The sequence below is a fragment of the Hemicordylus capensis genome, chromosome 2 (genome assembly GCF_027244095.1).
Source record: "Hemicordylus capensis ecotype Gifberg chromosome 2, rHemCap1.1.pri, whole genome shotgun sequence".
Taxonomy (NCBI): domain Eukaryota; kingdom Metazoa; phylum Chordata; class Lepidosauria; order Squamata; family Cordylidae; genus Hemicordylus; species Hemicordylus capensis.
In genome coordinates, this window is record NC_069658.1 from 208,034,444 (window position 1) to 208,061,136 (window position 26,693).

Consider the following 26,693-nt stretch of genomic DNA (forward strand, 5'->3'; position numbering starts at 1 on the left):
GCCTCTGGGGAGCCCACAGGCAGGAGTTGAGGGCGCGCTCTCTCTGCTGCTGTGACTCCCCTGCAACTGGTACTCAGAGGCATCCTGCCTTGGAGGCTGGAGGTGGCCCACAGCCCTCCGACTAGCCCTCCGTCAACAGACTTCTCCTCCATGAAGTTATCCAGATCCCTCTTCAAGCCATCCAGGTTGTTGTCTATCACCACATCTTGTGGCAAAGAATTCCACAAATGGATTATGCGTTGTGTGAAAAAGTACTTCTGTTTGTTGGTCCTAGATTTCCCAGCAATCAATTTAATGGGATGACCCCTGGGTCTGGTGTGATGTGAGAGGGGGAAGAACTCCTCTCTGTCCACTTTCTCCACACCATGCATTATTTTAGAGACCTCTCTCATGTTTCCCCACAGTTGTCTTTTTTCTAAACTAAAAAGCCCCAGGTGTTGTAGCCTTGCCTCATAAGGAAGGTGCTCCAGGCCCCTGATCTTCTTAGTTGCCCTCTTCTGCACCTTCTCCAGTTCTACAATGTCCTTCTTTAGATGTGGTGACCAGAATTGTACACAGTACTCCAGGTGTAGCCACACCATCGTTTTGTTTAAGGGCAGTATAATATTAGCAGTTTTAGCAGAACACACCATTAAGGACTTGTTCACAAATGATCCAGAATCTGGGGTAAGCAGCCAAATGGCCAAGTTTGCAGATGACACTAAATTATTTATGGTAGTGAAATCCACAACAGATTGTGAGGAGCTGCGGAAAGACCTCTCCAAACTGGGGGAGTGGGCGACAAAATGGCAAATGCGGTTCAATGTTGGCAAGTGTAAAGTGATGCACATTTGGAGAAAAAACTCCAACTTCAAGTATACACTGATGGGATCTGAGCTGTCGGTGACTGACCAGGAGAGGGATCTTGGGGTTGTGGTGGACAGCTCGTTGAAAGTGTCGACTCAAAGTGCGGCAGCTGTGAAAAAGGCCAATTCCATGCTAGGGATCATTAGGAAGGGGACTGAAAATAAAACGGCTAAGATTATAATGCACTTATACAAAACTATGGTGCGGCCACACCTGGAGTACTGTGTACAATTCTGGTCACCACATCTAAAGAAAGACATTGTAGAACTGGAGAAGGTGCAGACGAGGGCAACCCAGATGACCAGGGGCCTAGAGCACCTTCCTTATGAGGCAAGGCTACAACACCTGGGGTTCTTTACCTTGGAAAAGAGGCGACTAAGGGGAGACATGATCGAAATGTACAAAATAATGCATGGAGTGGGGAAAGTGGACAGAGAGAAATCTCTCTCTCTCACACACACACACACACACACACACACACACGAATCAGGGGTCATCCCATGAAACTGAAGGTCGGGAAATTTAGGACCGACAAGAGGAAGTACTTTTTCACACAGCGCATAATTAATCAATGGAATTCTCTGCCACGGGATGTGGTGATGGCCAGCAGCTTGGATGGCTTTAAAAGGGGCTTAGACAGATTCATGGAGGACAGGGCTATCAATGGCTACTAGTCTGAGGGCTATAGGCCACCTCCAGCCTCAGAGGCACGATGCCTCTCAATACCAGTTGCAAGGGAGCCACAGCAGGAGAGAGGGCCTGCTTTCACCTCTTGCTTGTGGGCTCCCAGAGGCATCCTCTGCAACTGGTATTGAGAGCCATCTTGCCTCCGAGGTGGCTTACAGCCACCAGACTAGTAGCCATGGATAGCCCCTGTCCTCCATGAATTTGTCTAAGCCCCTTTTAAAGCCATCCAAGCAAATGGCCATTGCCACATCCTGTGGCAGAGAGTTCCAACGGCTAATTATGCACTGGGTGAAAAAGTCCAGGGAATGTGGAACTCCAAAATCCAGGGGAAGAGTCGAACGAGGATCATTCCAGAGACCTTTCTACAGAGAGAGTGGCAGCTCTTTGCCAAGGAAATGAACCCAGCGAGGCCCAGGAAAGAGCACACTCCTCTTCACCTACCCCAAATATTTTGACCAGATCCATCTGGGACAAGAAACTGCGCTCCACAGCCTGGAGTGTTGAGTCAGGCAAGGCACAGAGTGCTTTCTGTAGGCCCTCTGCGGCCCCCGCATCCTTTGTCACCAGGAACTTGGAGAGAACGGAAGCATTACAGACAATCCCCTTCAAGGGCGAGCCAGCAAGAGAAAACTGGGAGAGGAGAAAAGGATATTGGGTGTTTAGCCACAAACAGAACCTACGTGGGCTTGTTTCTTTTTATTTTTCACTGGAATCTCTCATATTTAGGAAGGCAAGACATTTCTGTTCTCCGATTCCCTCTTCGGTGCAAGGTACCCCCTAGCATCGGCTGAGCTGCTCTGACATCACGGAATGTCCACCAGCACTGCAACTGCTCAGGGTGGGAGTTCTCAGCAAGCTTACATGAGAGGAGCGAGAAGTAAAAATCACAGGGAGAGAGAAACCTCACAAAGAATCTGGAAGAGGAACTGTGCGTGGTGGACAGACAAGGAGGAAGTGGACTACCAAAAGGAGGGGAGAAAGAACGAGAGGCCAGGGCATGGAAATGATTTGAACAAATTAAAACAATTGTTTTAAAAAAGGAAAAATCACCATTCTAAAGATCTCCACTTTCTTAACACACAGAGAGAGAAAGAGTCTAGTCCTGAAAGCTACCCGATCTATGAAGCTGATGCATAAAAGGCGAAGGTGGGTCAGCACAGAGGGCTGCAGTAGGATGAAGAGATAACACTGCCCTTTGCAGAGTCAGACCATTCGGCCGTTTAACTAAGTACTGCCTGCTGGCAGCAGCAACCCAACTGGGGATGCAAGGGAGGGAACCGTGGAACATTTGCATGAAAAGCACATATTGTACCAGAGTGCTACTCAGTCTGGGAGAGGATTTGAACCCACTACCCAACTGGAAGCAGGAAAGGCCTGGCTGCTCACCACCAAGGCTGCTCTGAGGGGAGGAGAGCTGGTCTGGTGGCAGCAAGCATGGATTGTCCCCTTTGCTGCTAAGCAGGGTCCACCCTGGTTTGCATTTGAATGGGAGACTACATGTAGGAGCACTGTCAGATATTCCCCTTCTTCGGGGATGGGGCCACTCTGGGATGAGCATCTGAGGTCCCCAGTTCCCTCCCTAGCAGCATCTCCAGGACAGGGCTGAGAGAGACTCCTGCCTGCAGCCTTGGAGAAGCCACTGCCAGTCTGGGTAGACAATCCTGAGCAAGATGGACCAAGGGTCTGACTCAGTAGAAGGCCGCTTCCTAGGTTCCTCTGTTTTTAGCAGGACAGGCAGCCACCAATTTGCCTGCCCCCCTCTCCTGCTGCTGGACATAAAGGCCCCAGTTCTCACTGTTCCTCCAAAGAAAGAGCCCGCCTTTCACTTACCACCTGCGGGTCGAGCTGAGACCTGAGCAGCGCCTCCACCAATTCAGGAGGGAGGGAGGCGTTTGTCCGAAGGAACTGGGAGAACGTCTCGTTGTCTTTCAGGTACGTCCTAACCTGGGCAGCTGGCAAAGAGAAAAGGGGCACAAAAGGAGCAAGATCTAAGCTTACTATCAGACCAGCACAGAGGGAGGACACGCTTGTGTTTCCAGGCTAAGCCCATCACAACGGAGTCCAGCCAATTCCAGCTCCCTCGGACTCAGCAGGGGTGCCCAACTTCAGTCTGCCAGGTATTGCTGGACTACAACTCCCATCATCCCTGGCTACTGGTCACTGTGGCTGGGGACGTCAGGACTCGTATCCCTGGGGTGCCCAACTGCGGCCCTGCAGTTGCTGTTGGACTGCAAATCCCATCATCCCCAGCTGCAGTGGCCAATAGTCTGGGATGATGGGAGTTGTAGTCCAACAGCCCCTGCAGGGCCGTTGGTGTCAGGCTCTTGGTACAGCCATCCACCTTCCACCGCCAAAGGAGGTTTTATTTATTTTATTTCATTTTTTACATCTATATCCCGCTTTTTCCTCCGAGGAGCCCCGAGCGGTGTACATGGTTATGTTTATCCTCACAACAACCCTGTGAGGTAGGTTAGGCTGAGAGATGCATGACTGGCCCGGAGTCACCCAGCTAGTTTCATGGCTGAATGGAGTTTCGAACTCGGGTCTTCCCAGTCCTAGACCAACACTCTAACCCCAAGGATACAACAATCGTAACCGGCAAAGAACCAAAGGCTCCTGTGTTTTTTTGGGAGGCAGTCTAGGCAACATCAACACAGCACCTTTCACCATAAGAACATAACATAAGAACAGCCCTGCTCGATCAGGCCCAAGAAGATGATGATGATGATGATGATGATGATGATGATGATGAATTCGATTTCTATACTGCCCTTCCAAAAATGGCTCTGGGTGGTTTATACAGAGGAATAATAAATAAATAAGATGGATTTCTGTCCAGCATCCTGTTTCGCACAGTGGCCCAACAGTTTCCTCTGGGGAGCCCACAGGCAAGAAATATGTGCATGCCCTCTCTCCTGCGGTTGCTTTCCTGCAACTGGTATTTAGAGGCATCTTGTCGCTGAGGCTGGAGGTGGCCTGTAGCCACGGAGAGACCTGTCCTCCATGAATTTACCTGAGCCCCTTTAAAGCTATGCAAGCTGAATAATCATTCATTCATTGCCGCCATTCCCCCTCCCGCCGCCGCCAGCCTCCATGCTGCGGCTGGTCTCCCCGGCCAGGCAAGGGCCCCAAGGTCTTCCCCCTGCCCAGCTTCGGCGGCTGCCGCCACGTCGGCCAGCTTCCCCCGCCACCTCTTCCCCTGCCCGCCTTTGCGGTGGCCACTTCTCCTCGGCCGCCGCTTCTCCTTCTCCTGTCCATCATGGCCGCCTGGTCCCAGCGGTCATGTCTCCCTCGGCGTGTTCTGGGCATGCGCTCCGCGCATGCCCAGAACAGCCAAGGGAGACACAGACGCACGCCAAGCTCTTTATTATATAGGATATGTCCCGCCTGACCCCAAAGGCTCTAGGCGGTTCACAAAAATAAACACAAGAAAAACAAAAAAACCCAAAACAAATGGTTAAAAACAGCAATATAAAAATTGAAAACATCCCGAGATTACTAAAAAACCTGGTTGAAAGAAATCCAGTTCATTCCATTCCACAATACCAAATGCACTTCCATCCCGAATGATCGTTCATTCATTTCGCCATTTGCCAACCGGACAACCTCACTGTAGCAGCATCAACGTAGGCACCCTCCCAGGACCTCCGTGCATGGGCAGGGAGCAGCCATGCGCAGGCCTCACCTGTCCGCTGACTGGCGTTGCCGCTGAGTTGGCGCAATGCGTTCAGGAGCTGGAAGAAACCGCTCTGTGCCTGCTGGTCATGCGCATGGAGAAGCACCGTCCGAGCATCCGCAAAGAGGCGGGAGATGCTGGGAAGGGGAGGAACCAAGGCAGGCTGGGGTGAGTATGGGTCCACTCATATCAACAACAAATATTTATATACCGCTTTTCAACAAAAGTTTCCAAAGTGGTTTACATAGAGAAATAATAAGCAAGTAAGTAAGTAAGATGGTTCCCTGTCCCAAAAGGGTTCCCAATCTAAAAAGAAACCTAAGATAGACACCAGCAACAGCCACTGGAGGGATGCTGTGCTGGGGTTGAATAGGGCCAGTTGCTCTCCCCCTGCTAAATTAAGAGAGCGCCTTCTCTGTCGTGAACCCTGTCACTGATTAAGGTCATCCAAAGAGGTCTGGTTTTATAGTTGCCGCCAACTTGTTTGGTGGCAACTTGGGACAGGGCCTTCTCTGTGGCTGCCCCAGGGCTTTGGAACTCGCTCCCTGCTGAAATAAGAGCCTCTCCTTCTCTATTTGTTTTTAGGAGGGCCCTGAAGACATACCTGTTTTCCCAGGCTTTTAATTAAAATCCAATTTTTAAAATTTTAATGTGTTTTAATCTATTGTGATTTTTATTTGTTTTATGAATTGTAAATGTTTTACATTATGTTTTAATTCTGTACACTGCCTAGAGATTTCAATATCAGGTGGTATATAAATTCAATAAATAAATAATGAAGAAAGAAAACCACCACGTTAAAAAGGTGCCTCTTTGCCCAGTTAGCATAACCCCAACAGGTCCGGCAGTGTTCTTGTCAAATCACTCTGAACGGCCTATTGCCCCTTTAGGGAACAGCCTCCCCAGGGAGGTCCGCCTGGCACCATCCTTATGTTCTTCTGGACACCAGGCGAAGACGCTCTTCTTCGCCTGGGCTTTGAAACAAGTTGTGCAGGGGGTTGTTGGACTAGAAGGGCTGTACAGTGCCTTCCAACTCTTAACATTCAATGAATGGCAAAGTAGGTCCCTTCCTGCTCTAACATCCTACAGTTCTGGATGGTAACCAGTTTGGAGCCGGGGTGGGTGGGTGTCAACTGCATATTCAGGCACCCAGCTTTCAGTTGTACGATTCATGTTTTGTTTTTTAAAAACTTTCAAAACAGCTAAACAAATAAATATGTGTCTGAAATTCAGTGGTGATCACTGCGTCTCTTTTACAGGACAGCACTGTAAGCAAGAACACCTGATATTATTCTGCATGGCATGGACCAAAACCAGTTCAAAGTTTAAAAGGTGAGGTGGGGTGGATCTGACGAAGCCAAAGGCTACAATGAGTAGTTCAGTTCCCTGACAGCAAATTGATCGTTGCTGAAAGCATGGAAGTTGTGCTTTGTAAAAGGCATTTGATCATCTCCCTCACCCCCGCCAGCTTAAAAAAGAGCAGGTAAATACAGGTTACCAAAAAGGAAAAGGACTCTTCCCAAAAGGAAAAGGGAGAAAAGAAATAACGGGATCTGAAGCCCAAGGTTTAATACTGTATTTGCCTGAATCCAAGACTAGATTTTCCCCCAAGGTTTTTTTGGTATTAGAAATTGGGAGGTCGTCTTAAATACAGAGTCCTGTTCCTTTTGGGTAAATGGCATTTCAACTCCCCGGCAGCAGACCCATTATAGATGAAAGCATGAACATTGTGCCTTATTTTTTAAAAAAAACCTTTTCGAATACTCCCGCCACTTAAAAATAGAGGTTACATACAGGTTCTACTTGCATTTCTCCAAAAATGAGGACTCTAAAAGCAAAGCACTTGTGGGGTGAGAAACTAGTCCTGAGTTCAGGTAAACACAGTAAAACTTCAATTGTTTTAATTGTGTTTGTAATAGTTTTAACATTTTAAATTTTAATTGCTGAAATATTTTAATCTTTTTATCAGTTTTTAAAATTGTTTTGTGTAGACTGCCCAGAGACTTGTGTTTTGGGCGGCATACAAATGTGTTAAACAAAACACAAAGCACAAAAACACAAAGCACACAAAACACACTGCTGTTTTTTGTGGTTTGGGAACCACTAACCATTTTTTTAAAATACATTTTTCATTCCACGCTCCACCCAGCCCTCCTGCTTCTTCTATCTAGGGTGCAGTGTGTGGGGGCCACAGAAACCCACCAGAGAGCCCGGACTCACATGGAATTGTTGAAGTTCCCCACCACGCCTGGGGCCTCCCCGGCTGTCGGGTACCGGAAGCAAGGATTGTTCACGTTGCAGACGATGCCCTGAAGCCAGGCCAGCGTCCCAGCCGAGGGCAGCGCTTTGTTGGGGAAGTGGCCTGCGGGAGAAGAGATGCAGCAGGGTAAGAGGCCAGCAGCAGGCCTGGACCCGCAAGGCAGGCGGGACACCCAGAAGAGACTCTGGGGGAAAGGAGCCTCTAGCTGAGACCTTTTCCTTCCTTCCTTCCTTCCTTCCTTCCTTCCTGAAGGGCTGCCACTCCAGACTTACATTCATGCTGCTCGAACGGCGGGTGAGACTGGCGCACCGAAATGAGGATGAAGAATAAAAAGAGGGGCCAGAGGACTTCAATGATCAGCTGGACCTGGGGGAGAGAAAGAGGCAGGTACTGGGCAGACAGACAGCCAGTTAGGGGCAGAGGACGCTTGAGTCAGACCCATGGTCCATCTAGCTCAGGATTGTCTAGGATCAGGGATTCTCAGTGTGTGGGTCCTCAGATGTAATTGGACTTCAATTCCCATAATGCCCAACCAAAGGCCACTGGGGCTGGGGATTATGGGAGTTGAAGTCCAATAACATCTGGGGGGACCCACATGTTGAGAAACCCTGGTCTACGTAAAGGTAAAGTGCGCCGTCGAGTCAGTGTCGACTTGTGGCAACTGCAGAGCCCTGTGGTTGTCTTTGGTAGAATACAGGAGGGGTTGACCATCGCCTCCTCCCATGAAGTATGAGATGATGCCACCTTCCTATATCGCTGCTGCCCGATATAGGTGTCTGGGAAACATACCAGCGGAGATTCGAACCGGCAACCTCTGGCTTGATAATCAAGTCATTTCCCCGCTGCGCCATTAGGTGGCTACATCAGGGATCATCAGTGCTGGGATTGCAGATGCTATTGGACTTCAACTCCCATAATCCCCAGCCCCAGTGGCCTTTGGTTGGGGATTGTGGGAGCTGAAGTCCAGCAACATCTGGGGACCCAACATTGAGAATCGCTGGGCTACACAGACTGGCAGCGGCTCCTCCAAGGTTTCGGGCAGGAGTCTCTCCCAGGCCTATCTGGAGATGCTGCTGGAGAGGGAATTTGGAACCTTCAGCCTGCAAGCAGGTAGGCAAGTGCTCTTCCCAGAGTGGCCCCATCCCTTAAGGGGAATAACATATTTGCCTGAATCCAAGACTAGGATTTTTTCCAAGCTCTTTGCTGTTATTGCTAGCTTGGTGTAGTGGTTAGAGTGCTGGACTAAGGCTGGGGAGACCCGAGTTCAAAAAGTTCTAAAAACTGTGCTTACTACCATAGGATCAGCTCTCTTCCTTCCAGTTAAAGAAATTAATTTTAAATTGACTCTATCGGCATAAATTAATATACTGTATACAGCTAGAACAATTGTTTTGAACAGGATTACAAAGAAAGCTTAGTTCTCTCAGTTTTAGATGGTGCACATATTGCAGTTTCTGTCACCTTAAGAAGAGGCATTCTCTTCTGTGAGATCACACAGGTGGAATGCCTCTCCCAAGGTGGCGGCACCACCACCCACGTGAGATCACAGAGTGGAAATGCCTCTCCCAATGTGACAACCTTCCCTCCTGTGAGATACTGGGGGGATGCCAAGGTAGTGACATTCCCACCTGTGAGATCACAGAAGAACAATGCCTCTTCCAAGGTGGTGGTATTCCCTTCTGTGAGAATGCATCTTCCAACATAACTCCTGCAAATATTGCAGCCCAAGGAAATGACTCACTGTCTGTCGACGCCGATAGGTGAAGTTCTTCCACATCAACAACGCCAGCTGAATGCCAAAACCCATCCTGCGAGGCGGGACAAGGTCTCCCGCACCATGCCCTGTTGCCAGCTGCACAGTTCTCCGTTTGGTGAGCTTTAATGGAAAAGGGAAAACTGGTTAGCCTATTTATATGGGAGGAATTGTATTCCACAATTCCAAGTTATTTTGTCTCCCGGGAACCTGCACCTTTTGGTTTTTTAAGTTTCCAGACTTTATTGATGGATTTCTTCAAGGATTTCTGGTCTCCTTTTGCAAACAATACAGTATAGTTCAAGGCAGATCACATCGATAAAATAAGCAAATACAGGATTATTTATTGAAGCAAACTATAAGGCAACAATAATAAAAACAAAGAGGAGGAAGAGAGACTGTGGAGATATTCTGGGAAGCTTCGTGAAGTCTCCAAGAGAGAGGATCGAACTTGAACTCAAGACTTTAGAAAACCACCATCACCCCGCCCCATGATTAGTAGAAGCAAAGTAAACTCTGCAAATTGGATCATGATATGCTAACATGTGCAAGGGCAGACGAGTTGGTCTTGTGGAGCAAGCATGAAATGTCCCCTTTGCTAAGCAGGGCCCACCCTGGTTTAAATCTGAATGGGAGACTACATGTGTGAGCATTGTAAGATCTTCCCCTCAGGGGATGGGGCCACTCTGGGAAGAGCATCTAAGTTCCAGGTTCCCTCCCTGGCAGCATCTCCAAGATAGGGCTGAGAGAGACTCCTGCCTGCAACCTTGGAGAAGCCGCTGCCAGTCTGGGTAGACAATACTGAACGAGATGGACCAAGGGTCTGACTCAGTATATGGCAGCTTCCTATGTTCTTATATTTGCATGACTTAAGAACATAAGAACAGCCCTGCTGGATCAGGCCCAAGGCCCATCTAGTCCAGCATCCTGTTTTGCACAGTGGCCCACCAGATGCTGCTGGAAGCCACAGACAGGAGTTGAGGGCGTGCCCTCTCTCCTGCCATTACGCCCCTGCAACTGGTACTCAGAAGCACCCTGCCCTTGAGGCTGGAGGTGGCCCACAGCCCTCTGACTAGTAGCCATTGATAGACCTCTCCTCCATGAAGTCATCCAAACCCTTCTTAAAGCCATCCAGGTTGTTGGCTGTCACCACGTCCTGTGGCAGAGAGTTCCACAAGTGGATCACGCCTTGTGTGGAAAAGTACTTCTGTTTTCTGGTCCTAAATTTCCTGGCAATCAATTTCACAGGATGACCCCTGGTTCTAGTGTGATGTGAGAGGGAGAAGAGTTTCTCTCTGTCCACTTTCTCCACACCATGCATGATTTTATAGACCTCTATCATGTCTCCCCGCAGTCGTCTTTTTTCTAAACTAAAAACCCCCAGGTGTTGTAGTCTTGCCTCATAAGAAAGGTGCTCTATGCTCCTGATAATCTTGGTTGCCCTCTTCTGCACCTTTTCCAGTTCTACAATGTTCTTTTTTAGATGTGGTGAACAGAATTGTACGCAGTACTCCAAGTGTGGTTGCACCATAGTTTTGTATATGGGCATTATAATATTAGCCGTTTTATTTTCAATTCCCTTCCTAATGATCCCTAGCATGGAATTTGCCTTTTTCACAGCTGCTGCACATTGAGTCGACACTTTCAATGAGCTGTGTTTGGTATCATCTGCAAATTTGGCCACCTCGCTGCTTTCCCCTGCTTCTAGATCATTTATGAAGAAATTAAAAAGCACCGGTCCCAGTACAGATCCCTGGGGGACCCCACTTCTTATTTCCCTCCATTGCGAAAACTCTCCATTGATACCTACCCTCTGTTTCCTGTCTTTCAACCAGTTAGCAATCCACACATGTACTTGTCCCCTTATCCCATGACCGCTAAGTTTCCTCGGGAGTCTTTGATGAGGAACTTTGATGAGGACTTATAGAGTCATGCACTCAGTGGCTGACATTCTGACTAATTTACTAGAGGAAGCCCTACAAAATGTAGTAGTACTTCCGAGTGACTCTTGAGTAGTACTATTGAGTCACTTGGTCTTCAGACCGGCCAGTTTTCCTTGGTGGGGAATTTTTCATTCCTTTTTAGGATAGAAACTGCCTAGACACCTGAGGAAACGGTTGATGGTACTCCAAGATTCCTGGATTTTATCTGTTATTGTCCAAACTAGACCAAAACTGCTCTACGCTTCCCATACCTGAAAGGGATTGGATCAGCAATCACAGCTATTTTGAAAAGCATTTCATTAGGTATAAAGGTAATGTTGTGCCCTCGGGTCGGTGTCGACTCCTGGTGACCACAGAGCCCTGTGGCTGTCTTTGGTAGAATACAGGAGGGGTTGACCATTGCCTCCTCCCACGCAATATGAGAAGAAGAAGAAGAAGAAGAAGAAGAAGAAGAAGAAGAAGAAGAAGATGATGATGATGCCTTTCAGCATCTTCTGATATCGCTGCTGCCTGATAGAGATGTTTCCCATAGTCTGGGAAACATACCAGCGGGGATTCAAACCAGCAACCTCTTGCTGGCTAGGAAAGTCATTTCCCTGCTGCTTGTGAAAAGAAAAGAAAAATGTTCTCCAAGGTGTTTATGTGACTCTCCAGGAGGGGAGAAATTACTTTTTTAAAGCAATGTTGTGTTGACAGGAAACTGAGGAAGTCCACTTTAAAAGCAAGGAACATTGCCCAAGGAACTAAGCCAGAAAAATCCAAGAAGCGAGTGAGAAGATTTAGCATTCCACACGCCTACTCCGACTTAAGTCCCTGGAGCACAAGAGGCTTACTCCCAACTGGTTGGACTGGCCACTCAGCTTTCCCCAACAGGATAATATAACGTCATATATGCATTAGTACCACTGGGGGAAAGGTGCAAAGCCAAGGTGGCAAAAGCCTTTTAAGGAGGTCCCACTGCCCCACCTGTTCCATCCGAGGGTCTCTGGAGTCCCGTTGGAAGACACTCCAGCTTGGCACAGAGAACAAGACTGCACACCTGGTTCGGCCAAGGAAATCCAGGCCCAAAGAGTTCCAGTATACAAATCTCAGAAAGCCACACAAAGAAATCACTTTGCAAGAATCAAGTCGTCCCAGATACGGATCAGAAAATCTGCCCCACACCTGTTCCACTCCTTTATTGCTCCCCTGTGCTCTGTGTGCCGCTCCTCCTGGATTTCTGTTTAACAGGAAGGATTTCTAAAATCCGCCCTGGAATTAGAGCAACCGTCTGTTGGCTGGTCATTCCCTTCCCTTCCCATCTTTTGTTCCTCTCCACATGCAAGCGAGCATGGATAAAACACTACTAAAAAAAGCTATCCTGCCAAGATGATTTCTGTGTAGTGTTTTTACCAATGCTGGGGAGTGAGAAAAAGAGGGGGATATTTGCTCACATACGTCCCACTTGTCAATTTCCAAGACAGATCTGGTTGCCCGCTGTGGGAAACCTTTCGCTCTGCTCTAGTGGAGCTCTTCTTTAGGTTCTCGGGCGTGCAAAAGTAAAACACAGCACAAAAAGAAAGTGGATACAGTACGGGCAGTCCTTTCGTGAGGAGGTGACCTCAAGCAACAGACTATTCAGGCCACAATGGGGTGGCAAAATGCCCCATGTCATTCCTTGCTACTATGCAGGGGGAGGGAGGCGATGTTTGGCATCCTGCCTCAGCTGCATAGGATCTTGAGCAGACATTCACACATATCCTCACATCACCATTGCTTTCTTCTAATGTTTTACCCATGTAATACTCTTTGGATCAAAGTTCTTTCCTGGGCTATTAGCACTCTCTGATTTAGCAAGGTATACAATAAAAGGATTCCATTGTGCCAGTCATGACTGTTCAGCACGTATTGGTCCATACAAGTGATGTCTAACAACATTCCTTTGAAACATTCAGCCAAATGAAAAATCTGGCTTCTGGATTGCCAACATATTCTACTATGTAACATTAAAATCAATAAACATATTTATACTGGTAGGTGAGGCCCTTCACTGAACAGGCAATCATTTTGCGTGGATTACGCTTATAGGAAAGTTCAAGACACGAAATAGATGTCACAGCATATTTTATTACGGAATTTGCAAAAAGAAAGTAAAAGCACAGTTTGAAATGTGTAGGATTTCAACTTCAGCCTTTACTCATTTATTTAATAATTACCATACATGGTAGATTTGAATCTGAGAAAGATTTTCTGCTTCTCTCATGCATGAAGCCATTTTTGAATGACTGAAATGACTACCAAGTGTTAAAAATACGTTGAGAACAATAACAGTTAAGATCTGATGATTATTATATTCAGAATTTCATTTTTTTAAATACCAAATAAAAATTTAAATCTTTCCCCCAGCATATTCCAGTGTAAAAAGCAGTTCGTTCACCTAATTTGGGTGGCAGGATTATGTATGCAAAATTTGGTATCTGTAAGTCACTGGGAAGTGTGACATTGTCTTGCGCACAAATACCCATAAACAAGCCCTACAAAATATATGATACTGCTTTTCAATCAAAAAACAAATTCTCAAAGCGGTTTATATAGCAAAAGAAAAAAGAAAGTGGTTCCCTGCCCCAAAGGGCTTACAATCAAGAAATGCACGAAGGAAACTCCAGAACAGACACTGGGAGGGATGCTGTGCTGGGCTGAATTGGGACAGCTGCCCCCCCCCCGCTAAATAGAGGAGAGCCCCCCACTTTGAAAGGTGCCTCCTTTACTCAATTAGCAGAGGGTAACATTTCAAGATCTCCCATATATGCACAGAGCTGTGCTTCCACCATGATTCTACAGATTCGCAGGCACTGGAATCTCAGGAGCTGAAGCAGTGGCTGAAAGTGAGGCAGATTTTCAGAGGCTGCAGATGTCCTTGCCTCCCCCACAACGGGCAGGCCCCAAAATATGCAAAACTAAGATAAAGGGTGTCCGTCTGTACATTTTCATAGAATCTGGCTTGTCTTGGTGGAAAATGTGGATCTTTGAGCACTGAATTCTGATTTTCAGAGCAGATTACACAGAGTTCTGCATATACACAGAAAACATTGTCCCTGGCTGGGTTACAAAACACCAACGCCCGGAGAAATCCACTGGTAGCCACAGGAGCATTGACAGGCCTGCGGGAGCAACGGCGCATTATGCGCTCCCTTGGGTATTGACTATTTTGAGCCCCGGCCTTTGAAATCGTCAACACCGCAGAGAGGTTATCTGAGAGCAACCTGAGCTTCCTCAGCACACAGCTGCCCTCCCAGGATAATGAGCCTCTTAGCAAAATATTAATCTCTGCATTGTCGCTGGAGAAACCAGAGCACCCTCACTCTTAAGGAGATTTGGCCGGGGGAACGTTCTGGTCCTCCCCCTCACACATGCCACCCCTCCCTGTTTCTGTGGCCTGATGACCCTCTGACCAAGGGGCAGTTATGATTTGCTAAGCAGGATCCCTCTTGGTTTGCATTTGAATGGGAGACTACATGTGTGAGCACTGTAAGGTACTCCCCTTGCGGGGATGGGGCCGCTCTGGGAAGAGCACCTGCCTGCTTGCCTGCAGACAGCTCCAGGTTCCCTCCCTGGCAGCCTCTCCAAGATTAGATAGGGCTGAGAGAGATTCCTGCCTGCAACCTTGGAGAAGCTGCTGCCAGTCTGTGTAGACAATACTGAACTAGATGGACCAAGGGTCTGACTCAGTATATGGCAGCTTCCTATGTTCCTATGTTTCATGGATTTAAATCTCCCCCTGGCCCCTTACCACTTCTGTCACACATCCACAAATGGATCATAGACTGAGCACATTTGATCTGGTTTGGGGGCAAAAAGGTGGGTGGGGGGAGAACTCCCAAGATGCTCAATATGTTTTTATTGGTACAGTGTCATAAAATTGGTTGAGTGTTGCCCTGTGCGTCTTTAGGCCAAGTAATATAAAAAGCATAAAAATTAAAAACCAGCAAAGTATGAACATAGTGTTATATAAATGAAACCAATCATAACTCAATGTATTCCAAAAGCCATACAAAGCTTTTTCAAGAATTAACTACAGAAAATGTCAGTGAAAACAACCATCTTATGCGAGTCACTGAATGAAGTTTGTTTTTTCTGGGGTTATCACCAAGGGTATTTAAGACATAAATGCCCGTAGTGGTGCAGTGTGTTCACTCCAGACAAACAAACGTTGTGATCAATTTTATCTACCCAAGGTATGTTATCAGGGGGAGAGAAACTGGCCCTATCCACCCCCAGCACAGTAATTCCAGTGTGCTGCTGTTTGTCTGTTTCTTTTTAGATTGTGAGCCCTTCAGGGACAGAAAGCCATCTTATTTATTTATTATTTCTCTATGTAAACCGCTTTGGAAATTTTTGTTGAAAAGCAATATAAATAGTAAATAGTTGTTGTAAATAGTAAATAAAAGTAAATAGTTGTTGTTGTTCTATATATTTTCATTTTTCCTTCCTTTGTTTTTTAGAAAGAGGTTTTTTAGCAAGAAGTCTTTTGTTTAATAATTTGTCAGAAATGACAAAAGGGGAAAAAGGTGGGGGGGAGGAAAAACAAGACATGATCAAACGAAACAATTACAACGATTCTCATTACGATCTGTATAGTTCCACCTAAGTTCTTTACACATCATCTCCCTCTCCCCTTCTCCAATCTGAAAAGTAAATGGCTGCAAATTTAAAAACATTTACAGTAAGGTCAATAATTAGTGTACCTGTTAGTGTACTCTGTTACACAGAGCTTTAAATTTCTCTACCACAAAAATCCAAATCTCAGGTGAGGAACCAAACCCAGCATTAAATTTCTCTACAAAAATAAACCAAATTTCAGGTGAGAAACCAAAGATATATTATATTGAATTATAGGTTCCCATGTCTGAGGAAAAAAAAATATTCAGATATGTTCTTAATATATGCAATAATTTTGGCCATTGATGCATAATCCCAAGGTTTAAGATACCAATCATCTAGAGAGCGAATCAGATTTGTTTTCCAGCAAGAAGAATGGAGGTTTCTTGCCGCCGTTATCATATATAAAGAAAGTTCAGTATACCTTGCAGAAATAGATGGTTTAGTGATATTTAACATAAAAATCTCCAGGGGGGGAAGGAAAATCTATATGCAAGATTTGATGCATCTTCAAATGTATTGTTTTCTAAAAATTTTGAGCTTTTTACATGTTCACCACAAATGATAAAAAGTACCTTTCTCTTCTTTACATTTCCAACAATCCCCCGAGTATTTATTGTTCATCTTTGAAATCTCTACTGAGGTAATAAGCAAGAAATCTTTTAATAAGAAGTTTTCTGTTCATTTACTTTTATACAACACATACACACAAAAACCCAGTTCAGTGACTCACACCAGATGGTTGTTTTCACTGACATATTTCTATAGTTCTATATTATAGTTCTGACATTTTCTATAATTCTTGAGATAGCTTTGTATGGCTTTTACAATACATTGTGTTATGATTGGTTTATACTTTGATAGTTTTAATTTTCACACTTTTTATATTACATATATGCACAAAGTAATTTGCATACTGTTTGGTAGAACTCATATGAACCTGCCCATATGAACCTGCCAGGTCCCTCCGCTCACCGTCTCAGGCCCTGCTCATGACCCCACCAATAACAGAGATCCAATTGGCGGGGACTAGAGACAGGGCCTTTTCGGTTGTGGCCCCTCGGCTTTGGAACGCCCTCCCGGAAGAGCTTCGCCATGCAACCTCTCTCAGTGTTTTTAAAAAACATCTCAAAACACATATTTTTAAGGAGGCTTTTTAATGCTCCAATATTATTATTTTGTTATATCTGGTAGGTTCTTTAGCTTTTTATAATTTTCAGTTTTGATTTGAACCTAATGATTATGGTTTTTAATCTGACCACTTTCTTCTTCTTCTTCTTCTTTCCCTTTTCTTGTATAATGTAGTTAATTTTATTACTTTTATTGTATCTTGGGTGTATCTTATTGTTGTGAGCCGCCCCAAGCAGTAGTGCACAGGAGGGGCGAGGTATAAATGTTTTAATTAATTTAATTTAATTTAATTAATTAATTAGAATCGTCTCTGAAGAAGAGCACTGCCTCGAAATGTGCAAGGCAACACTCAATCAATTTTATGACAATGTACCAATAAGAACATATTATTGTTTTAGCTTTTTATTGTTTTAGTGGTTTGTTTTAATTGTAAACCGCCCTGAGCCATTTTGGAAGGGCGGTATATAAATCAAATAAATAAATAATAATAATAATAATAATATTGAGTACCTCTATCGGTGCAGTGTCCCTTTTCTCTCTCTCTCCCCTCTCTTTTGCTTCGGCTGACTTGGTGGGCCAGAATTACATTTCTATCCCACCCAGGGGAACATGGTGCACCTGGGTAAACTGGCACACATTCAATAGGGCGCTGGCGTGCCATGTGCAGTGGTGCATGCAAACAGCCTCCCATGCACGGGCTGCAATCCCGACACACTGCCAAGTGCTCTCAGTTCCTGCTATCCTCCCTCCTTTCCCTCCCACAGTTCCTCCCTTGTGGCTGTAACTCAGTGGCTTTTCATGCAGAAGGTTCGGTCTCTGGCAGCATCTCCAGGTAGGGCTGGGGAAGACTCCCACCTGAAACCTTGGAGAGGTGCTGCCAGTCAGAGCTGACAGTACTGAGCTAGATCAGGCCTGCTCAACTTTGGCCCCCCCCCCAGTTGTTTTTGGACTACAACTCCCATAATCCCCAGCCACAGTGGCCAATAGCCAGGGATTATGGGAGTTGTAGGCCAACATCTGCAGGAGGGCCGAAGTTGAGCAGACCTGAGTTAGATGGACCAAAGGCCAGACTCGGCATGGCAGCGTCATATATTTAGTGGGGATCCCATGGCTGACTGGTTGAGCCAGGACCCAGATTCAGTTTGCAGCATCTCCAGTCAAAGCCAGTTTTGCTGGTCTTGTGGTCGCAAGCACGACTGTTCCCCTTAGCTAAGCAGGGTCCACCCTGACCCTACATATGAATGGGAGACTAGATGTGTGAGCACTGTAAGATATACTGGGGGATGGAGCCGCTCTGGGAAGAGCATCTGGGTTCCAAGTTCCCTCCCTGGCAGCATCTCCAAGAAAGGGCTGAGAGAGATTCCTGCCTGCAACCTTGGGGAAGCCGCTGCTGCCAGTCTGTGAAGACAATCCTGAGCTAGATAGACCAAGGGTCTGACTCAGTATATGGCAGCTTCCTATGTTCCCATGTCAGCCACACGTGGCCAAATGGACCAGTGGAAGGTCACGTCAAGCTTGTTTACTGTTGAATCCACAGGTCATCACCCAATATATTAAAGCATAATAAAACAACATGAAACATAACAACCATCATGCCTAAATGAGACATAATAAGGCCGTAGAAAAACTACTATTTATTAATTTAATTTATTTATTTCACATATTAATATACCGCCCAAAACTTGCGTCTGACTTAATCAACATGCGTGAAAATAAATACCAAACTGTAGTTGAAGCTCTGGTGGGTACAACTCAAATAAGAGAGCTAATCCTGGAATAACAACTCAGCCAGATATCTAGCAGGGAGCAATCCGCTTTCCGTGCCCTCCTCCTTGGGCTTAACTGGGCGATCTCGTTGCCAGGAGGGATAAAGGGTCTTTGTGGGGGGCGGGAAGGTGGAACTACATTCCTGTGCCAGGAAACTCTCCACTAATCTCATTACAGAAGCTGATCTCTGCTGTATGGGCTGAAACATAGGGAGCTGCCATATACTGAGTCAGACCATTGGTCTTTCTAGCTCAGTATTGTCTTCACAGACTGGCAGCAGCTTCTCCAAGGTTGAAGGCAGGAATCTCTCTCAGCCCTTTCTTGGAGATGCTGCCAGGGAGTGAACTTGAGACCTTCTGCTCTTCCCAGAACAGCTCCATCCCCTGAAGGAAATATCTTACAGTGCTCAAACTTCTAGTCTCCCATTCAAATGCAACCAGGGTGGGCCCTGCTTAGCTAAGGGGACACGTCATGCTTGCTACCACCAGACCAGCTCTCCCCTCCTTTATATAGGAAGCTGCCATATACTGAGTCAGACCATTAGTCCATCTAGCTCAGTATTGTCTACACAGACTGGCAGTGGCTTCTCCAAGGAAAATCACAGACTGGCATCTTCCCCTCAGGGGATGGAGCCGCTCTGGGAAGAGCATCAGAAGGTTTCAGGTTCCCTCCCTGGCAGAATCTCCAAGAAAGGGCAGGGAACCTGAAACCTTCTGATGCTCTTCCCAGAGCGGCTCCATCCCCTGAAGGGAAGATCTTATAGTGCTCACACATCAAGTCTCCCTTTCATATGCAACCAGGACAGACCCTGCTTAGCTAAGGGGACAAGTTATGCTTGCTACCACAAGACCAGCTCTCCTCCCACGTTGCTAGAAGCAGAGGGGATTCCATTAAGAAGCGCCCATTCGAGACACTAAATGCAATCACAGATTTCACACTTGCGGGTTCCCCTTTTCCAGGCCTACCCCAGTCAAGAGTCTCCCCAGTTTCCACTGCCCCACGACACTCCTTCCAGTTTTTGTCCCCCATGCCGGCAAATACCACACCTCCCATTTCCCCACCGCAGTAAGAGGCTACTGCTGGGCATTCCGTGACATCACAGCAGCTCAGCCAGTGGCAATAGCAACAGCCTCCCCTCCCTCCCCGCCTACCCCATTTTTGTGTGTGCATTGTGCTTTTCATCATGATATTCCAAGCGGCTTGAAATGGGTTTTCAGCGTCAGACTTCTGTTGCTGTTGTTTTAAAGATAATTGGTTATCTTTTTTTTAATGCCTCTCCCAGCAAAAAGAGATCCAATGAGGCCCCACAGAACAAATAATTCACCCCACCCTATCAAAGCTTCTAAAAAATGTAAACTGCCCAGAGCCAGATGTTTGGGGTGGTACATATATAATAAATACATAAATAATAGAAAAGCTACTGCCAGACGTAGCCAGATTGCAGGTTTGCAGGATCTGCCTTGATTTTTTACTAGGACCCCAAAGTCCACCAACCAGAACCAGGTGAAAAATAGAAGCTGAATGTAAATCTCTCCATGTCAACATCATCAGGAGAAGGCATAACCTCCCTAAATGCCTGCCTAGAGGTGGTGATGGGCTGGATGAGGGATAACAGGCTGAGGCTGAATCCAGATAAGACAGAGGTACTTACTGTGCAGGATCGGAACTCAGGAGATGAGTTTGATCTGCCCATTCTGGATGGGGTCACCCTTCCCCAGAAGGAACAGGCACGCAGTCTGGGGGTGCTTCTGGACACAAAACTCTCCCTGGTGTCCCAGGTTGAGGCAGTGGCCAGAGGTGCCTTTTATCAGCTTCGGCTGATACACCAACTGCGTCCGTTTCTTGAGAAAGATGACCTCAGAACAGTAGTACATCTGCTGGTCACCTCCAGACTTGACTGCTACAATGCACTCTATGTGGGGCTGCCTTTGTATGTAGTCTGGAAACTGCAGTTAATTCAGAATGTAGCAGCCAGATCGGTCTCTAGGTCATCTCAGAGAGACCACATCACTCCTATCTTAAAAGATCTACACTGGCTGCCAATAAGTTTCTGGGCAAAGTACAAGGTCGTGGTTATAACCTATAAAGCCCTAAACAGCTCAGGCCCTGGGTATTTAAGAGAACGTCTTCTTCGCTATGAACCACACACCGCCCATTGAGGTAATCTGGAGAAGTTCATATGCAGTTGCCACCGGCTCATCTGGTGGCTACTCAGGGACAGGCCTTCTCCATTGCTGCCCCAAGGCTTTGGAACACACTTTCTGCTGGAATAAGAGCCTCCCCATCTCTGACAACTTTTAAAAGGGCAGTCAAGACACATCTGTTCACCCAGGCTTTTCATTAGATACTGTTTTAATTGTGTTTTAATAGTTTTAACTTTTTAGCTTTAATTGTTGAAATGTTTTAATCTTTTTATTGGTTTTTTTTATTATATTGTTGTAATCCGCCCAGAGAACTTTCATTTTGGGCGGTATAAAAATGTGTTAAATGAAATAAAAACAAATACAATAAATAAATGGAGCAAATGCAAAATGGCAGCTCGTGGGGTGGAGCCAATGACCTGCCACACTCCCCGCCCCCCACCCCGGGTCCTGCACTGGGATATTCTGTATACACCCGAGCAACTCCAGAGCAGAGGTCCCTTGCACAACAGACTAAAAATCAGCCAAGAGAGTTGCACAGACTCAAAGCAACCAACTGATATCCCTCACTGCATGGAGGCTGACGGAAAATAGCTTTCTGTTTTATCGTGCAGTTTTCTTTGCTGTTGGGAAAGTATTTGCATTCAGAAGCCCCCGTCAAGCTCGCTCCTGCAGATCACTCAGAGATCAACCTGAGAGAAATCACTCAGAGATCCACTGCAGGTCACTTGAGGATCTGCCAGTGAGCTTATATGCTAGCGGGGAATTGTCAAGGAAGTCCAACACAGATGCGTTGGGACTTCAGAAGAAGAAACTTCTCAAAAATGTAGTGACCAGTTAAAAGGAAGCTGAAAGGGAAAGTCAAGAAGGTTAAATCACTCCGGAAAGCATGGAACTTATTCACAATAACAGAAGGTCAGTTGGAATGTATATCAAGGAGGAGGAAAGGGACCACCAAGTTCAGGAGAAGTCAGGGAAGTTATAAAGGGGAAGAAGCCTTTTCCTTCAGAAAATGAAAGTCCAGCCCAAATGGAGAGAACAGGAAGGAACATAAACTCTGACAAAAGAAATGCAACGAGACAATGAGAAATGCAAAAAGAGAGTTTGAGGAGCAGATAGCTAGAAGTGTCAAGGGGAATAACAAAAACTTCTCTAAATATATCAGAAGTTAAAAAAACTGCCAGGGAGGCGGTTGGATCCTTAGATGATGAGGGCGTGAAAGGGATTATTAAGGAGGATAAGGAGATTGCAGAGAAGCTGAATGAGTTCTTTGCATCTGTCTTCACGGCAGAGGATACTGACCATAAAGCTACTCCAGAACTGAACTTCTCAGGTGTGGTGGCTGAGAACAGGGCCAATTTGAGGATTTGAGAGGGGATGTCCTGACCTGAACTGTCTTGAAAAGCTAAAAATTAACAAATCACCAGGGCCGGATGGCATCCACCCAAGAGTTCTGAAGGAACTCAAATGTGAAATTGTGGATCTCCAAGCATGTCTCCCCTCAGTCATCTTTTTTCTAAACTAAGATGCCCCAGGTGTTGTAGCCTTACCTTGTAAGGAAGGTGCTCTAGGCCTCTGATCATCTTGGCTGCCCTCTTCTGCACCTTCTCCAGTTCTATAATGTCCTTTCTGAAGTATGAGGACCAGAATTGTACACAGAACTCTAAATGTGGCTGCACCACATTTTTGTAGAAGGGCATTATAATATTAGCAGCTTTATTTTCAATCCCCTTCCTTGAGTTGACACTTTCAACAAGCTGCCCGCCACAACGCCAAGATCCCTCTCCTGGTCAATCACCAATAGCTCAGATCCCATCAGTGTATAAGAGCAGCTGGGGTTTTTTGCCCCAATATGCATCACTTTATACTTGTTAACACTGAACCGCATTTGCCATTTTGTTGCCCACTCTCCCAGTTTGGAGAGATCCTTTTGGAGCTCCTCCCAATCTCTTGTGGATTTCACTACACTAAATAGTCATCTGCAAACTTGGCCACCTCGCTGCTTACCCCAACTTCTAGATCATTTATGAATAAATTGAAAAGCACTGGATGCATCACACAGATCTCTGGGGGACCCTGGGGGCCATGGTGGACAGCTTGTTCAAAGTGCCGACTCAACTGTGAAAAAGGCTAGTTCTGTGGCTGGAATCATTAGGAAGGGGATTGAAAATAAGAATGCTAATATTATAATGACCTTATGCAAATCTATGGTGCGGCCACACCTGGAGTCGTGCTTGCAGTTCTGGTCACCACATCTAAAGAAAGACATTGTAGAACTGGAAAAGATGCAGAAGAGGGCAACCAAGAAGATCAGGGTTCTGAAGCACCTTCCTTATGAGGCAAGGCTACGGCATCTGGGGCTATTTACTTTGGAAAAGTGGTGACTATGGGGAGACATGATCAGGGACATAAAACTATGCATGGAGTAAAGAGACTGGACAGAGGGGGGAAATTCTCCCTCTCACAACGCTAGAACCAGGGGTCATCCCATGAAACTGAAGGCCATAAAATTTAGGACCAACAAAACAAAGTACTTTTTCACAGAGTACATTGTTATGAACCGCCTAGAATTTTGCAGTCAGGCGGTATATAAATAAATAAATAAATCTATTGAATTATCTGCCATGGCATGCAGTGACGGCCACTAGGTTGGATAGTTTTAAAAGGGGCTTAGACTATTCATGGAGGACAAGTCCATCAGTGGCTACTAATCTGAGGGCTATAGGCCACCTCCAGCTTCAGAGGCACAATGCCTCTGAATCCCAGTTGCCGGGGAGCAACAGCAGGAGAGAGGGCATGCACATACCTCTTGCCTGTGGGCTCCCCGGAGGCATCTGCTGGGCCACTGTGCGAAATAGGATGCTGGAATAGATGGCCTGCCTTGGGCCTGATCCAGCAGGGCTGTTCTTTTGAGTCCACTTTACCATCTGCTCACCCTCCCACCTGACTTTTACCAGGATTGCAGCTTTGCAGAATATGCTTAGCAACATTGCAGCCAGGGGTACATCACGATCTTAAAAAAAAAAAAAAAACCTTTTAAAGCAAGCAGCCCTCTATAAAAACAATGGCCTGCAGGATTGCCCTTTTGCTACATAAATAAATAATAATAACAGCTTTATTTATTTATAAAGGCAACCAGGAGTTTTCGAACAGATGATAAACCTTTTATAAGAAGCCAGATTTGTTATCTCATCTCTCTATTGAAGCAGGCCAGGTATGGAAATTATTAGGGAAACATTACAACTGCTGTTCTCAGGAACCTAATGACCTAGATATATGCGGATGCATGGGGTGGATTTATTTAGGCAATTCTATAAAACAAAACAAAGCTTATTTCAGAAGAGACCCCTGCCCGGCCCCAAATTACACACACACGCCAGGAAAACACACAATTCTCGTTGTGAATTGGGATCTCTGAGAGGAGCTGGAGGAGCTATTGGGGAGAGTTGCAGAAGATTGCTCGTAAGATCTTTTCCTCCCCAGCCAGGCTCCCCCCTCCCCAAATTCACAGGACTCCTGTCTCCTCCCTCCACTCATCCTACGAATATTTAGGTGTCGCTTTTCACCCATCATTTTACCTGGCGCGGCCCCTTTAAGGTGAGACCCCTTCCATTCACGGCTTCGTTGCTCGCCCAGCGCCGGCGACTGTCTCCAATGCAGGCCACGCCCCTTCGCCGGCCGGCAGCGTTCGGATTTGGAACGGTGGAGCAGCCAACGTTCCACGCTGATTGATACAACAAAAAAGGGAGGCGGGGCCGCGAGGTTACTGGCGGTCGCCTGACATCACTCTCGGGCTGCTTTAAAGGGGACGCGCGCCTTGTTTTGCGGCTTAGGGCAATACTAAGCCCCGCACGCTTAATAAGATTATTTAGGCTGCGTCCTAAATCACAGTTCCCGACCCTGTCCTAACACCCACGTGGCGTGTGAGGCGGAGAGCCCCGCCCTGAGCATGTCCAGAGTGCATGTGAAGTGAGCGTATTTCAGGAAGGCAGGACTAGTCTAACTTGTCTGCGGGCTGCTTGTTTGTTGATTTCGACCCCCACCCACCCACGCTTTTCACTTTCAGTAGAAGACCAGTGCCGGGTGTCTACACTGACTGGCAGCAGCTGAACTCTCAAAAGGTTGCAGGCTGGAGCCTCACCCTCTCAGCCCTACCTGAAGATGCTGCCAGAGTGAAGCAGGGACCTTTTTGCAGGGAAAGCAAGGGGACTACCACTCAGCTCTGGCAGTAGCCCCCTCACCAGTACTGACCTTGGATATCTTATTTGTTTAGCCTTCTACAGCTTCTCCTTTTGAAACAAACACAAGGGAGCATGTAACTGCTGTACAATCTGTTACCCACAGCACCATTCAAAACCATGGGTGTGAAATAGCAGGTGTGGGCTTGTTGTTCACACAGATCCACTTACCTGTGGGCACCCTAGCCCCACCAACCCCCCATTTGAAGTTTAATTCTTCTTTTTTTAAAACCCTACTCTGCCTTTGTCCTCTAAACAAAATGCTCAAGGCACCTTAAATGCATAATAGACACACACAAAGACTATCCCCCAACCTCAACAATGTTTTAACAGCACAATTTAATATATGTGTAGGCTGCTGGGAGGGCGAGGGAAGCATCATGTTACAGCATCACAGTGAGAAAATGTTCCTGTTGGGTTTTGTAAATTGTGGATGATGGAAGTCATTAATGGTACTAGAGAAGGACATGCTGTTCTGGTAGCTCCAGGTCTTAACATTCACATCAATTTCGGAGGATGAATACAACGGAAGGAAGCGGGGGGCGGGGGGCCTGGCTGGGGGAGTCAGTCATGTGACTTGCCTCGGGGGGGGGCAGACAACTGTCTCCCCTTGCCCTATTAGAGTTACGCCCCTGGTTCAAGAAAACATCCTTTCCACAGCAAGAAATTGACTATAGCAGATGAAGTATGTGGCAGCATCTCCAACTAGGCCTGGGAAAGACCTCTGCCCAAGACAAGGGAGACGCACTGCCAGTCAGTGTAGTCAGGACTGAAGTGTCTGACTCACAGGATGCAGCTGCCAAGGTCCCCTGGTAGATTCTTGTAATGAGAGAATAAGGGAGGTTGTTACCCACAAGACAGAGCAGCATGCTGTTCTAATCTGATTACGGAAAGTGCAGAGGAAGAGATGTTGACATAGGAAGCTGCCATATACTGAGTCAGACCCTTGGTCCATCTAGCTCAGTATTGTCTTTACAGACTGGCAGCGGCTTCTCCAGGGTTGCAGGCAGGAATCTCTCTCAGCCTTTTCTTGGAGATGCTGCCAGGGAGGGAACTGGAAACCTAGATGCTCTTCCCAGAGCAGCTCCATCCCGAGTGGAAACAGCTTGCAGTGCTCACACTTCTAGTCTCCCATTCATATGCAACCAGGGCAGACCCTGCTTAGCTAAGGGGACAAGTCATGTTTACGTCTTCTCATACTCTGACTTCAAGGCTCTCCCAATGAAATTTTATATATATACACAGCTCTCTAACAACAGCCCTGCCCCTAGGAAGAGCAGATTAGAGGGACAGCAACTCAGGCAGGGCCAAAGGGAGAGCCTCTGGCAACAGCCTCCCTGGCTTAGCATGGCAAGGGAGTGCATTCAGCTCTGACGGGCTGGAAGAAAGAGCTACCATGACCCCTAGGAAGCTGCCATTTCCCGAGTCAGACCCTTGGTCCACTTAGCTCAGTATTGTCTGCACAGACTGGCAGCGGCTTCTCCAGAGTTGCAGGCAGAGAGTCTCAGCCCTGTCTTGGAGATGCTGCCAGAGAGGGAACTTCTGCTCTTCCCAGGGCGGCTCCATCCCCTGAGGGGAATCTCTGACAGTGCTGCTCACATATGTAGTCTCCC

The 26,693-nt window shown here is 46.6% G+C and overlaps 1 protein-coding gene and 1 long non-coding RNA gene across 6 annotated transcripts in view; one reads left to right on the forward strand and one right to left on the reverse strand.

Moving 5' to 3' along the window:
* The window catches only part of ABCA7 (ATP binding cassette subfamily A member 7), a 90,353-nt gene extending 65,801 nt beyond the window's left edge, over positions 1 to 24,552 (reverse strand). For 2 of the 3 annotated variants that reach the window (XM_053304076.1, XM_053304075.1), the window contains exons 1-7: positions 24,421 to 24,552; positions 9,211 to 9,345; positions 7,742 to 7,835; positions 7,430 to 7,571; positions 5,219 to 5,346; positions 3,364 to 3,485; positions 1,975 to 2,163 (exon numbers count right to left, since the gene is read on the reverse strand). In XM_053304076.1, the coding sequence (XP_053160051.1) occupies positions 1,975 to 2,163; positions 3,364 to 3,485; positions 5,219 to 5,346; positions 7,430 to 7,571; positions 7,742 to 7,835; positions 9,211 to 9,276 (741 nt within the window). In that variant the 5' untranslated portion in view covers positions 9,277 to 9,345; positions 24,421 to 24,552. The remainder of the gene's footprint in view (positions 1 to 1,974; positions 2,164 to 3,363; positions 3,486 to 5,218; positions 5,347 to 7,429; positions 7,572 to 7,741; positions 7,836 to 9,210; positions 9,346 to 24,420) is intronic. The other variant, XM_053304077.1, reaches the window with a different exon arrangement.
* Positions 1,549 to 13,552, forward strand: LOC128348278 (uncharacterized). 3 transcript variants are annotated; one of them, XR_008318048.1, is made up of 4 exons: positions 1,549 to 5,377; positions 6,469 to 6,541; positions 7,359 to 7,595; positions 7,722 to 13,552. It is a non-coding gene; the product is annotated as an uncharacterized LOC128348278 (long non-coding RNA). The 3 variants fall into 3 exon arrangements; XR_008318049.1 differs by having other exon boundaries at positions 7,381 to 7,595; XR_008318047.1 differs by having other exon boundaries at positions 6,469 to 7,595.
* Positions 24,553 to 26,693: the final 2,141 nt, after the last annotated feature.